Raw genomic sequence first — 13,056 nt, forward strand, 5'->3', positions numbered from 1 at the left:
CTGCTTAATATATTTTAACTCTTTATTGTGATGGTCTCCCAACAGTCATTCTACTGACTATAAAGACTACTTAAGTGACTATAAGACCTTACCAGTCTATTAATACTCTATTAACACTCTAATGAGAGTTAGTAGATATGTAGGTGCAATGTTACTTACAGTCAACAGAATGTGTTAAAGGGACCATCAAAATAAAAATGAAACCGAAACGGTTACTGCAGAGTAATCTTTACTGTTTCACTGCATCTCTAATGTTAAACAAGAAGTGGTCTTGTTTGAAATTGCTAGATATGAAGGCTATAAATGAGCAGTACAGAGATACATTTGTGATATGTATTGATTGTGGATCAAGTACTTAACCCTGTTTGCACTCTGTGCATATGTATGTGTGTGTGTGTGTGTGTGTGTGTATTTGGGAGCACAGCAAGGGGCCAAGACAACTTTGGAACCTCCTATTGCACCTCCGGTGTCTGAAGAAGATGATGAGGAAGAGGAGGATGAGGAAGAAGAAAATGATGATGACGATGATGATGATGATGAGGTTCCACCCATCATCGCTCCACGACCTGAGCACACCAAATCTGTTAGTATAGCATGTTCATTTTGTAGATACTAGATACATAATACATTATGAAGAAAAAATATATATTAACTCTAAGGTGGATGCATCATACTACTAGGGTATTTCTCAGAAGAAAAATTTGAAGAAGTGAGAGACTTGGGGTGTTTTCACACTTGAGTCCTCTTTAAAAGAACCAAACCCAGACCCCTGTAAGTGGACCAAGAGGTAGAACAAGTGAAAAAAGACCCAGTTTTCTTTGTGTTCACACTGTCGCTTTTCCTGAAAAAGGACTCTTTTTTGGTCCACTTAAGCAGTAATGGTGTTTCAGACATCTTCGTGTTCAGACTGTTGCTTTTTGGATCTTGTCCAGTTCAGAGTTGTCTGGCTAACATAATGGCCTACAAAATTGGAATATTTTTATCTTTTGCACAAAAAAATATAAGTTTTGTATACCTTAATATAATATTATAATATAATGTAATATTTATTTTTAACTGTTTTCCTTGTTTAATCATGCTTATTTAATAGCAGGGTATCTGCAGGATTTGTTTTGCTCAAATTTAAGACCATTTTTAAGACCTGCACAGATAAAACTAATTAGGCATGCACTGAAATGGAAATTCTGGGCCGAAAATTCTGGATGCACTTGGCCAAAAACTGAACCCAAAAATGCTTTGTAATAATTATTTACTGTTTTATTAAATAACAAAGTCATTTTGAAAGACTTTAATTTATCTCAATAAATGCAATGATACTATGTATAAAAAACTCAAGCCAATAAAATAACCACACTTTTACTGAAAATAACACAATAAAATTGGACAGAAAATATTAAAGGTGCAATAGGAGTAGAACTAAAAGCGAATGTCCCACCCTCCCTGCAAATCGACATCCAAAGCCACGCCTCCCGAATGCATGAACGCACACAGACTAGACCATCAGAGACAGCATTACTACAAGACATTGTAACATCGAATTGAAATGTTCAACAGCCCAGACAAGAAAACTGTGTGTTGCTAATAATGCACAGGAGACGAGAGGATGGTGTATTTTCCCCAAGTTTAATAAAACGCCTCACGCACCGTCATACTCGTCCACATACATGGGGATCGAGTGAGAAAACGTACACAAGCATGCATCCAACTCAGGTCACAAACAGAAAGAAAATAAATAACATAAAGAGAGCCAGATGACAGTATAAATAACATAAAGAGAGCCAGATGACAGTACAGCGAGTCATCTCTTCACCTTTCCAGAATGTACAGACACACGTTATGCACATGCGCAGTTGTCAGTCTGCCACAAACTACCGTAAATGCTCTAGTGGCCGTTACAACATCATATGCCATTAACCGTGAGAACACTTTATAGTACAGTTAGTAACTGTGTGGTACAGTTTGTTGATGTTTGGCTGCCATTCTCGCTCTGTCTGCACAGCGTATGTGAAAGTGCTGATGACGTATCCTGTCTGCGGGAACAGGATGCGCAGAGATATGCAAATACATATTTGACAGGCAGGTAAGAAAGCCAATCAAAATGCTCAAACCAAGCGTCTTGATTGGATGAACATTTCTTGGTCCTACGCCTTCCACAGAATATATAAATACATAGAAATATATTTAGACCACTTAACTTAATGATTGCTATCAGGATGTGAAGAGACTTTCAACCAGCATTACAAAAAATGTTTCTAAACAGAATCACCTATTGCACCTTTAAATATCAATATATTATTGTTATTTAGTTCTATGCAACAGAAGCAGATATAGCTTTTTTTAAAACTAATTATCCAAATAATGGATAGTCCTACAAAGCTATTATTATCAGAGCAAAAAACGGCCGTAAATAAATAATTTTTGGCGGGGCGAAAGTTCGGTGCATCCCTAAAACTAATACCATATGAGTGGGATGGGGCAATGTCTAAGGTAACATGATGGATTTACAGTTCAGATACAGGTTTTCACACAAAATATTTTTTTTTAGAAAGAGTCAAAAGACAAAAATAATTATTATACTAAAAATTAATCAATCAATTATATTAATTAAATGACACATAAATAGCCTATATTTTACCTTCGTAATTGTTTTTTCCTTAATTGTTTCTTTCTTTTTGTCAGTCCACCGGTTCACATTTATCTGCATGTTTGCAGCATTAAAAAATGGGTTGATTTTTTTTTTTTTTACATTGGAAAAACAGCAGAAGAGCAGGTGGCGCTTTCGAATGTTCAGTTTCCCCGGTAATGGCAGTACACAAAGCAGCGCAGCACCTGACTTTGAAATGTGCAGCGCTCATATTTATCCAATGAAACCATAGCCTTTTGAAGTTAAATCATCACATTAAGCTATATGGTAATTCTTGTCTTTCCATCACCCATTGTACCATTTGCTACAATTAAATTAAAGACTTTTTAGGGAGCCACGGAAAAGGCATTGATGACATTAAGAAAAAAATTAAATAGACAAATAAAATATTTTTAATCGTATGAATAATATTCTACTGATTCTCATATAAGGCTGTTATACAAGAACTACAGTAATGCACAGATCAGTATATTGATACACATGTAATTTCTGAACATGTCACAAACCATGCACAGGCCACTGAAAGGACCAAGTGTGAAAACACTCTTAAAGGTGCTGTATGTTTTTGACTATCTAAAAACATATCTAAAAAACAATGCTACAGTCAGTTATTCTCCTTTGAAAATGTGTGTTCAGTGTCATAATGTCTGTCTCTGTTTTGGTCTGTGTAACCCGCCCAGTCAGTTTACCCAATTGTATTTCAGTACCCCGGGTTGCCAGTTGGCAGAAAACACAGCGTGTTTCATTTCAGTCATGGAAGCCACCAAACAAAAGGGGTCAGAGTTAAAGATCAAACATTCTACCCATCCTAAAAAGCCGCGGCATCTATCCAAAAAAGTGTATGATCAGCGGTATAATAAAAGCCGTATAAATATTGGAGATGCAATTAAGAGATGGAGACAGTTTAAAACAGACAAAAGTTTTAAAGCGAATGCTGAGTTGGCTAATTTTCTCCTTGACATGTAAGTAATTGGCTAAAGTTAGTTAGCTGATGTATCCTGGCTACTAGTAGGAATTAGTTGATGTGGTGAAATTATGTTAAAGGGGTCATCGGATGCTAAGTTCACTTTTACATGCTGTTTGAACATTAATGTGTGTTGGCAGTATATATACAAATCTACCCTGTAATGGTAAAAATCCATGCAGTGGTTTTTAATTCATCTGTAAAAATAATATCCCATTTTCAAATCGAGCCATTCTCAGATGCCTGTCATTGTTGCGTCACACCCACAGAAGCCGCTCCCACGAAGTTGATTGACATGAGCGTCTTACCTGAGATCGGTTGTAACAGTCCAACGACACCATGTTTTGATGTTGGAGCAGGGATGTAAGTTAGACAAGAATTGAGCGATTGAGATGTTGTGTTGCTGGATGTAATAATGAACGTAGTGGTCGTTACTCCCAACATCTGAGCCTCTGAAGATGCAGTGGATTACGTTTGTTTGTGAAGGGAATGCACCCCCCGATGTACATATATCTAACGTCCAGTGTTGGGGAGTAACTAGTTACATGTAACGGAATTACATAATTTAATTACAAAATAAATGTAATTGTAGTTAGTCACAGTTACTGAGAAAAAATGTGTAATTAAATTACACTTACTTTTGAAAAATGCCAGTGATTACAAAGGGGATTACATCTGAATTTTTTCACTTCCACTTACAGATTCAATTGACTTCTTTCATAAATTGCATTGACTGCTCTAAAATGAGACACCAATGTTTCAGGAGTTTAGGACACAGAATAGGACACATGCTTATTCGATAACTGTTTAATTTCCTATTTAGGTTTATGCATAAACTTTATTTTTTAAGATTGTTTTTTCCAAGGCATTGTTAGATGCTAGTGTTTTCTGTCATAACTATGCAAACATTTGATTTCAAATCCAGTATCATAGTTATTAAACTATTTCTTGTTGTGATGTTATTTATGTTATGATCTTGTTATGACGTATAGTGCAACTGCGCTCACGGTGACCTGAGTTCGATTCCTGTCTCGAGGTCCTTTGCCGATCCCGCTCCCCTCTCTCCTCCCAGCTCTTTCCTGTCATCTCTCTACTGTCCTATCACAATAAAAGGCATAAAAAGCCCCAAAAAATAAGTAAAAAGTCTGAATTTGTGGTGGCTGTGCTTTAAATTAAATTTTTACACAGCTCAGACTCATTCGGGACAACTTAAGTCGGTGCTATACTTGATAAAAAACTGGTATGATTGAACTGTATACCTAAAATGTCTAGTTTGAACTTGCTGTTTGCTAGCAACTGATTTCTTCATGGAAGCTTTGCGTTCAAATATTTCAACTCAGATCAGTGTTTTGTGTCTAATAATTTTGACACAAAACATCTAAATAATCTATCAAGCAGCTGTGTAATAAGTGAGATAATGTACATTCAGCCAGTTGTTATTGCAAAATAAAAATGTATATTATCCCTTACTTATAATCTTAATTCTAGTGATAAAGGATTTTGAAAGTCTGACAGTAATCAGTGTTGAGTGCTACTGTAAGGTTAACTCTGTCTGGTTTAAATATTTCAAAATGATTAACAATTGAAAATAGAAATTTAGAAAAGTAATCAAAAAGTAATTAAAAGTAATAAGTTACATTACTTTAATAAAGTAATTGAAAAGTTACATTACTTATTACATTTTAAATCAAATAATTTGTAATCTGTAACCTATTACATTTCCAAAGTAACCTTCCCAACACTGTTAACGTCTATGTTCATGCGAATCATTCGTGATCCTCCTTCACTTACAGCAGAAGTAAGTATAAGGGGTTTTTTTTTATGAATCTTTGCGATCGCCTTTCCTAATAATGTGCTAGTTAGCAAGTTTAGCGGCTAAACGCGCCTAAATGTGGCTAAAGTAAACAGGCTCGTCAGTCCACAGAAAGAAGAGAGCTACGGGCTACACGGCGTTATTAGGATCTGTCTCGGGCTTTAACAATGTGTTGTCATCAGGAAAAAAGTAAAAATAGTAACTCCAGAGTAGGAATTTGTGGAGTAGTGAGCTTAGGTTTTCGGCATAATGGGTTTAACAGTCTATTTGATTACAGTTACAACTGAGCCGCCTCAATGTATGCGGTCGACAAATGCAACCTCTGGAGGACGCAGCAGCATCCTCCGAAATGAGTCGCAGATTCAGAGTTATAAAAATCCACGAGGTGATTTCTAATTTTCAAACAATACAAATATTGCCAACGTATACATAAGCTGCTTACCATTGTCAGGTGCGCTCGTTCCTATTGATGTCATCAATCTGCCAACCTGTGCGTGCATCAAGTCTGGGGAGTAGGGGTCGGGTGAAAAAAAAAAAAAAAAAAAAAAAAAACCCTCTCCAATATTTTGAATTTGGACTATAGTACCTAGTTCAATCACTAGGGGTCAATCCTACATAGAGCATCTTTAAAGTCTTTATTTGATTTTATTGTCTAGGAGAAACAATTAAGACATGTATCAGTTCTCATTTTTCCCTTTCTTTTTCTCTTTACTATGTACATGTCTGCTTTTACTTGATCACTGTAGATCTTCACTCGCTCTGTTATTGAGCCCGCTGCACCTCCTGCTTCTGTCAAAGAGGTCACGACCCCTCCAGAGTCTCAAGTACAGCCAGAGAACACATCCAGTACGCTGTACCGTCACACTGGCCGACAAAGGAAGAAATCCAAGATGACAGATGAGGAAATACTGGAAAAACTCAGTATGTAGGCAAGAGTGTTGCCTTTAGCTGTATGTATGATGGTATAATATTATTTAACTGTTATGAGATACTACTGCAGTATTTGGTTCCTATTTTTAAAGATTCTTCTCCAACAGCACATAAGATTTTTGCACTGCACCCTAGTGAAAAATCCTAAAGGAATGTGTGCAGGATTCTTACGGAATTTCATAATTTGGAATCAGTCTTATTGGATCCTAATAAGAATCATCTTATGGTATTCTAACATAAGAAAAGAAAAGAAAAGAAAAGTTGTGTTCATGTAGCTCAGAGAAAGAAAGAAAGAAAAGAAAAAAAAAACAAGGTAACTTTTTTAAAGTGTTGATAAAATAGCTGGAATACTGTATGCTGCTAGCCGCTTCCGATAAAATCTGCCAAATGTATTATCATCTAAACGTCCTAAAAGGGCTATTGTGATTCCCAGTAAGATAAAATGTACCCATACCACATCAAAGAGAATGTTATAGACTTTCATGGTAAAAAAAAAAAAAAAAAAATCAGTTGAAATGTTTTTTTAGCGTATTTGATTTTTTACTTTTTCTTATTCAATCCCATTAGTATCCTTTGGGGTTAGTTGCAAAATCTGATTAAATTCCAATAATGTAATCCACATTCCAAGAATTAGGATTTTTGACTAGGAATGCAGGTCTGATCTCTTGTATGCAATCTATGAATCTTTTTTTTTTTTTTTTTTTTTTTTGAATTTTTTTTTTTTTCGATTTGACACATGCGATCCAGATTATCCAACAGCACTAAGCACTAAAACAGACAAGATGTTTTATTAACAAAGTTCGGGAGGAGCATATTCAGATAATTAACCCAGCCAATTCATCAGTACCAATTACATCATCTATCCTACCGGCTCAAGACAGAACCTCTATAAATAGCTTAAGCCATTTTACCTTCATTCTCTCTGCAGTTTCAGCATTCAGTTCACTCCTTCTGCCATTATATCACAGACCCAATTTTTCCCGTCCTAACAACGAGACCTATACTCGGGATTTTCGGATCCTCCGCAGCAATCCGCCAGCCCCAGGATCACTCCTTCTCTGCCAGTCATCACTGCCAAGCCCCAGGCTCCATCACGGCCGCTGCTCTGCTCAACCAAACACACGCTCTCCTCAATGCCGAGGCCTGCCCTCACCTCCATCAGCGACACTTCCAACTTTTTCCCCGGCATCCTTCTATCTTTCGGCCGAGCCAACATTTTCTCCAACTGCAAAGTATTAAGCCGGAGGCAAGTGCCAGTTAATTCCGCTGCACAGTTTACGTGGAGGGTAAAGTGGATCTGTATGATCTAAACGTCACCTGCAGTCAGCCAACTTCACTCCTAAATCCCGAACTCGCCGCATTTGACTCCACCATCCTCCCCCACAAGATCCGGCTCTCCCTGCGCATTAGGTTACTGCGGCAGGCCTTCAGCGAGCCCTGGCCGCACCTCAGAGCTCACTGCAGCAAGACCTCACTTGCTTCCCGCTTTGGCTCAGCCTTTCACCATGGCTCTTCCTGCCACAGCGCCTTATGCAGCCGGGCCACTAGCTTCTGCTTTCAGACGCTAGCATGAGGCTGCCTCTGCTAGTGGCGCAGGCCACCAGTTTTGCCAAATAATTTTCAGGTAAAATCGCTAAAAAGCAGGCGATTTGTTGCCAAAATTGGAAAAAAAAAGTTGTTGCCAAAAGGAGAGCTCCACTTCCAGAACAACAATTCACAAATAATTTACTCACCCCCTTGTCATCCAAGATGTTCATGTTTTTCTGTCTTCAGTCATGAAGAAATTATGGTTTTTGAGGAAAGCATTTCAGGATTTTTCTCCATATAATGGACTTCATTGGTGCCCAAATTTTGAACTTCCAAAATGCAGTTTAAATGCAGCTTCAAAGGGCTCTAAACAATCTCAGCTGAGAAAGAAAAGTCTTATCTAGCGAAACTGTTTTTTTTTTTGTTTTTTTTTCTCAGAAAATATTTTTTTTATATACTCTTTAAGCACAGAAGCTCGTGTAGCACAGACTCTGGGGTGGGCGTTCATGACACTACGTACTACTGAATCAAGTCGAAAGGTCATGCGGAACGTAGGCGGAACTACGGACCCAGTGTTTACAAAGCGAAAGCGCAATGACTAAGAAAGTGCAAGTAAGTTTGTAAATGCTGTTTACAAACAGAAAGGTACAACAATGTCCTCCTCTCAAGTTGCAGGAGAAAATAAGATGGAGTTTTTTGCCATACTCAGTACACAGACGATGAACTTACATGTGATTCGTAGTAATGATGGGAAGTTTGGATCATTTTACCGACTTGGACCTTTGAGTCTCGTTCAGCAAAATGAACTAATCTTCTCGAGTCATTTCGTTCATTTTAGCAAAATATGATTAAAATGTTATTCGGTAACCAAATTATCGGTCGATCATTCTGATGATTAATCAGATAATTCTAATTATTTTTATGGTAATATGTTGAAGAAACTTAACATAATGTACCATAAACAATATCATGTACGTTAAGCACCACATCAAAGCCTACTGAGGGGCCAATGGCCTGTCGATTGTTTTTACACATAACTGCGTGACCTAATCTTTGTTTGGCTCAACAACATTTAATCAAAATGTCCACTTAATCTTTTATATTTGGCCATTTCTTTAAGACTGAAATGCTGCAGAATCTGTAAATTCTTGAATACATGGACATCGATCTCGACTGTTTTCGTGTCAGTCCAATTGGAGTCGCAACCCGAAAATTTTCAGGTAAAAAACTTAATGGGAGATAATCGATCTCCCATCCCCCCTCTTAGCCTACTTACATGTCAGAAACCTGCAGGCTAAACTCCCATCTGACCCACTTTTTGTCATTGACTCTAATCACCCCCCCACATATTTCTGATTCCAAAAACACTTCCGCAGAAGCCACTTTCTCTTTTCAGATGCCGCAACAGTGCCTGCTCCCACAGAAGCCATTTCTTTTCAGATGCCATAGCAGTGCCGTTCCCACAAAAGCCACTTTCTCTCTTCAGATGTCACAGCACTGCCCACTTCTGCAGAATCTGCTTTCTCTCTTCAGATGCCACAGCAGTGCCCGCTTCTGTAGGAGCCACTTTCTTTTTTCAGAGCAGCAGCAGTGCCCGCTCCCGCAGGAGCCTGTATCTCTATTTAACGCTCATCGCTACTTCCTGCTGCCGCAGCAGTACCCGCTTCCACAGGAGCCACATTCTCTTTCCAGACACTGCAGCAGCGTCCACCTCCACAGAAGCCTCATTCTCTCTTCAGATGCCGCAGCAGTGTCCGCTCTTGCAGAAGCGCATACCTTTAAGTCCCGCTGCCACAGCAGTGTCACTTCCACAGAAGCCACCTTCTCTCTCTCCAGATGCCACAGCAGTTCCTGCTTCCGCAGAAGCCACTTTCTCTTTTCAGATGACGTTCTTTTTTCAGATGACGCACCAGTGCCCGCTCCTGCAGAAGCTGCTTTCTCTTTTCAGATGCTCCAGCAGGAGCCCATATCCTTCCTTGCTACTGCCACAATAACTGCCTAAAAATAACTTATATATAAGCAATTCTGTCAAAAGTAGTATGTTACACAGGCTGCACTCTGATATACAGCGTTGAATTTTCATAAACATGATGAGATTTTGTCAAAACGATTTACTCTGAAATAGATTAATGAAATCAAAGACTGCCCATTAGATTTGCCCAAAACAAATTATATCTCATGTTTAACCACTATAGAGACATTAGAGCCAGTGGCAAATTTCAGAAGATCTGGCTGAGTTGAGGCTTCTCTTGGCGGATTCACAAGCGCTGAATACCTTCTGACGCCATGGAGATCACGTGTCCGACGACATCAATGCAAATTTTCAAATAGATGCTATTTTTAACAAACTGCATATTTGAACTACAAACAAGTATATTCTTGCCTGAAAACCACTTAAAACTACATTCTGTGGCACAAAGACATTAATATTTTTAAAATTATAGTGGATTTGGGCATCCACCATGACACTTGCTGTGAGAAGAACCGCAAGCGGAGTGATACAATTACAAACGTTGAAACGGCTGTTGGGAGTTCTGTTGGACTCTAATATCGCATTAGCCAATTTAGATTTGAGAACCAGAAAGAACTGTTGTGTATATATATATATATATATATATATATCTTCCTACCTCTTTCTTTCAGGAAGCATTGTTAGCGTTGGCGATCCTAAGAAGAAATACACACGTTTTGAGAAAATAGGACAAGGGTACGTTTATCTACAATCGTCATCTATGCATCACCAAAACTCAAAGATTACACCTCTCATTTCACATTTTAAAGACATAAGGATATGAGAAGATTAAGACCAGTTAAACAGAGAAGAAGAAAAAGAGAAAGGGAGAGTGGGAGGTGGGTGTCAGGGTGAAGAAGTCAAGAATAAATAAAAGTAATGTCAAAGCAGCAAATGGCTCCTGGCCAAAGAGAGGGAGAGAGTAGTTGAATGTATTTTAAGTTTTTCAGTTGACATCTGATATTCGCTCACAATGTATTTATTAATTTTATTTTTTAATGGAACACTAAAGGCGATGTTTTCAAGATTGTTTCTGCTGCTCTTTTCCATAGAAGTTAATAACAACCAGTTACTGTCAAGCTCCAAAATGATAAAAAAAAAAAAAAAAAAAGTATTATAAATTGTTTTTTTTTTTTGTTTTTTTTTTTTATTTCTTTGTTACCCTTATGCTCCTGCATAAATTATTTCAGACCTGTGCTCATTCTTGTCAGTTGCTGGCAGTGCCTGTATTCTGAGCAGGAAATAATACTTCAGGTTAAGTCCATTGGTGTTTTCATGTAGATTTAACTTGAATGCACCTGATCCAGTTGTACCCCTTTTACTATTACTATTATTCATACACCCTGATAATAATCTGTGGCCTGGTGCCCTGACAGGAAGAGATAGAGGGTCTGTGTTCACATAATGTATTGACATGATCAGTTAATACTTTCCAAAGGAAAGTATTAATCAGTTAATACTTCCCAGCTTCATTTATATACTACTATGATTTGGGTCAGTTTTTATATCCTCCACGCAGTAACTGTAAATAATATTACCAATTTGTTTTGCTTGCTTCCTTAGTATTTGTATGGGTAATTGACATATTCTGTAACATGCCTATTAACATGTTAATGCTAATGTCCATTAACATTATCAATATCACGATTTTAGATTTAAAATTGACATAAATGTATAAGGAAAAATGGGAGACATTTTATATTAAGTAGCTATAATTACTGTGCACTTAACCATTTGATGCAATTTAATGTTGGTGTATTGTTATTAACATTTGTAGTTACACTGTTAACTGTTAACATACTCCTAACCATAACCCAAATCCTTACTCCTATCCTAACCATACCACAAATTCATTCCCTCGGTGTGGGAATTTTCCAGAACAACATTTAGTTACACGGTAAATCTTTAGCCATTTAGGTATTTAATGTTAGAATATAGTAGTTAAAGCCACTTGCTCACCAATTGTTTGTGAGTACTCAGCCATCAGCACCCATTTTTATTTTTTGATTGATTGATTTCATTTTAAATGGTCCTGTGGTGTGGCGACTGCATTTGTAAAAATACTAAGGAATCTTTCAAACAATTTGACATCATTAAAGCTAAAGCTAGTTTTAGAAAATATAACATGTCTCACCGGAGGGCATGTCAAATACCCATATAAACAACATGAACATATTCCTTGGTAGGTGATCTGAGAGCATTAAAAAATGCTAATTGCTAAATAAAATGCTAAAAACTAATTTCATCCAGTGCTGCCCCCTGTTGGTCACTGATTCATGTCATGAGTCATTACAATTTAGGACTACAATTGATAAGTTTTCCCCTGCTTCTTCGCTGTGTTTTCAGGGCATCTGGTACAGTATACACAGCTATCGACATTGCCACAGGACAAGAGGTAAACCAGATTATGTTTCAATTTTAAGAAAGCATCCACGTTTATAAAATAGGCATCCTTGTCATTGCTGACTACTGTTCTCTTTACTTTATTCAGGTGGCAATCAAACAAATGAATCTGCAGCAGCAGCCAAAGAAAGAGCTCATTATTAACGAGATCCTTGTGATGAGGGAAAACAAAAACCCTAATATAGTCAACTACCTGGACAGGTACAACCTTCAGTTTTAATATATAATAACTGATTAACATGCTTATGTTTACCAGTTATTGCAATAGTTCAGTTAACGCAATAATAATAATAATAATAATAATAATAATAATTTTAATGTATTACTAATTATTTTACTTAATTGGCCTTATTCATGAAAATAAATATCTGTATTGTTTGTTCATAAAAGCATTTTCACATGGAATGTGAATACTCAGTCTAAAGCAGGACTGGATTATAAATCACAACAAAATGGACTGTAAATCACAAAAATCTACACTACCGTTCAAAAGTTTGGGGTCAGTAAGACTTGTAATAGTCTTTAAAGTAGTCTCTTATGCTCATCAAGGCTGCATTTATTTGATTAAAAATATACAAAAAAAAAAAAAAAAAAAAAAAAAAACAGTAATATTGCAAAATGTTTTTACAATATAAAATAATGTTTTTTATTTTAACATACTTTAAAATAGAATTTATTCCTGTGATGAAAATCTGAATTTTTATCAGCTGTTACTCCAGTCTTAAGTGTCACATGATGCTTCAGAAATCATTCTAATATGCAGA

The 13,056-nt window shown here is 37.0% G+C and overlaps 1 protein-coding gene across 7 annotated transcripts in view; it reads left to right on the forward strand.

Moving 5' to 3' along the window:
* The window catches only part of LOC127162623 (serine/threonine-protein kinase PAK 3), a 238,896-nt gene that overhangs the window by 179,335 nt on the left and 46,505 nt on the right, over window positions 1-13,056 (forward strand). For all 7 annotated transcript variants that reach the window (XM_051105420.1, XM_051105419.1, XM_051105421.1 and 4 more), the window contains 5 exons: window positions 425-583; window positions 6,168-6,342; window positions 10,522-10,585; window positions 12,236-12,284; window positions 12,381-12,493. In XM_051105420.1, the coding sequence (XP_050961377.1) occupies window positions 425-583; window positions 6,168-6,342; window positions 10,522-10,585; window positions 12,236-12,284; window positions 12,381-12,493 (560 nt within the window). The remainder of the gene's footprint in view (window positions 1-424; window positions 584-6,167; window positions 6,343-10,521; window positions 10,586-12,235; window positions 12,285-12,380; window positions 12,494-13,056) is intronic.

Source organism: Labeo rohita, unplaced genomic scaffold, assembly GCF_022985175.1.
Source record: "Labeo rohita strain BAU-BD-2019 unplaced genomic scaffold, IGBB_LRoh.1.0 scaffold_99, whole genome shotgun sequence".
In the NCBI taxonomy this organism is placed as follows: Eukaryota; Metazoa; Chordata; class Actinopteri; order Cypriniformes; family Cyprinidae; genus Labeo; species Labeo rohita.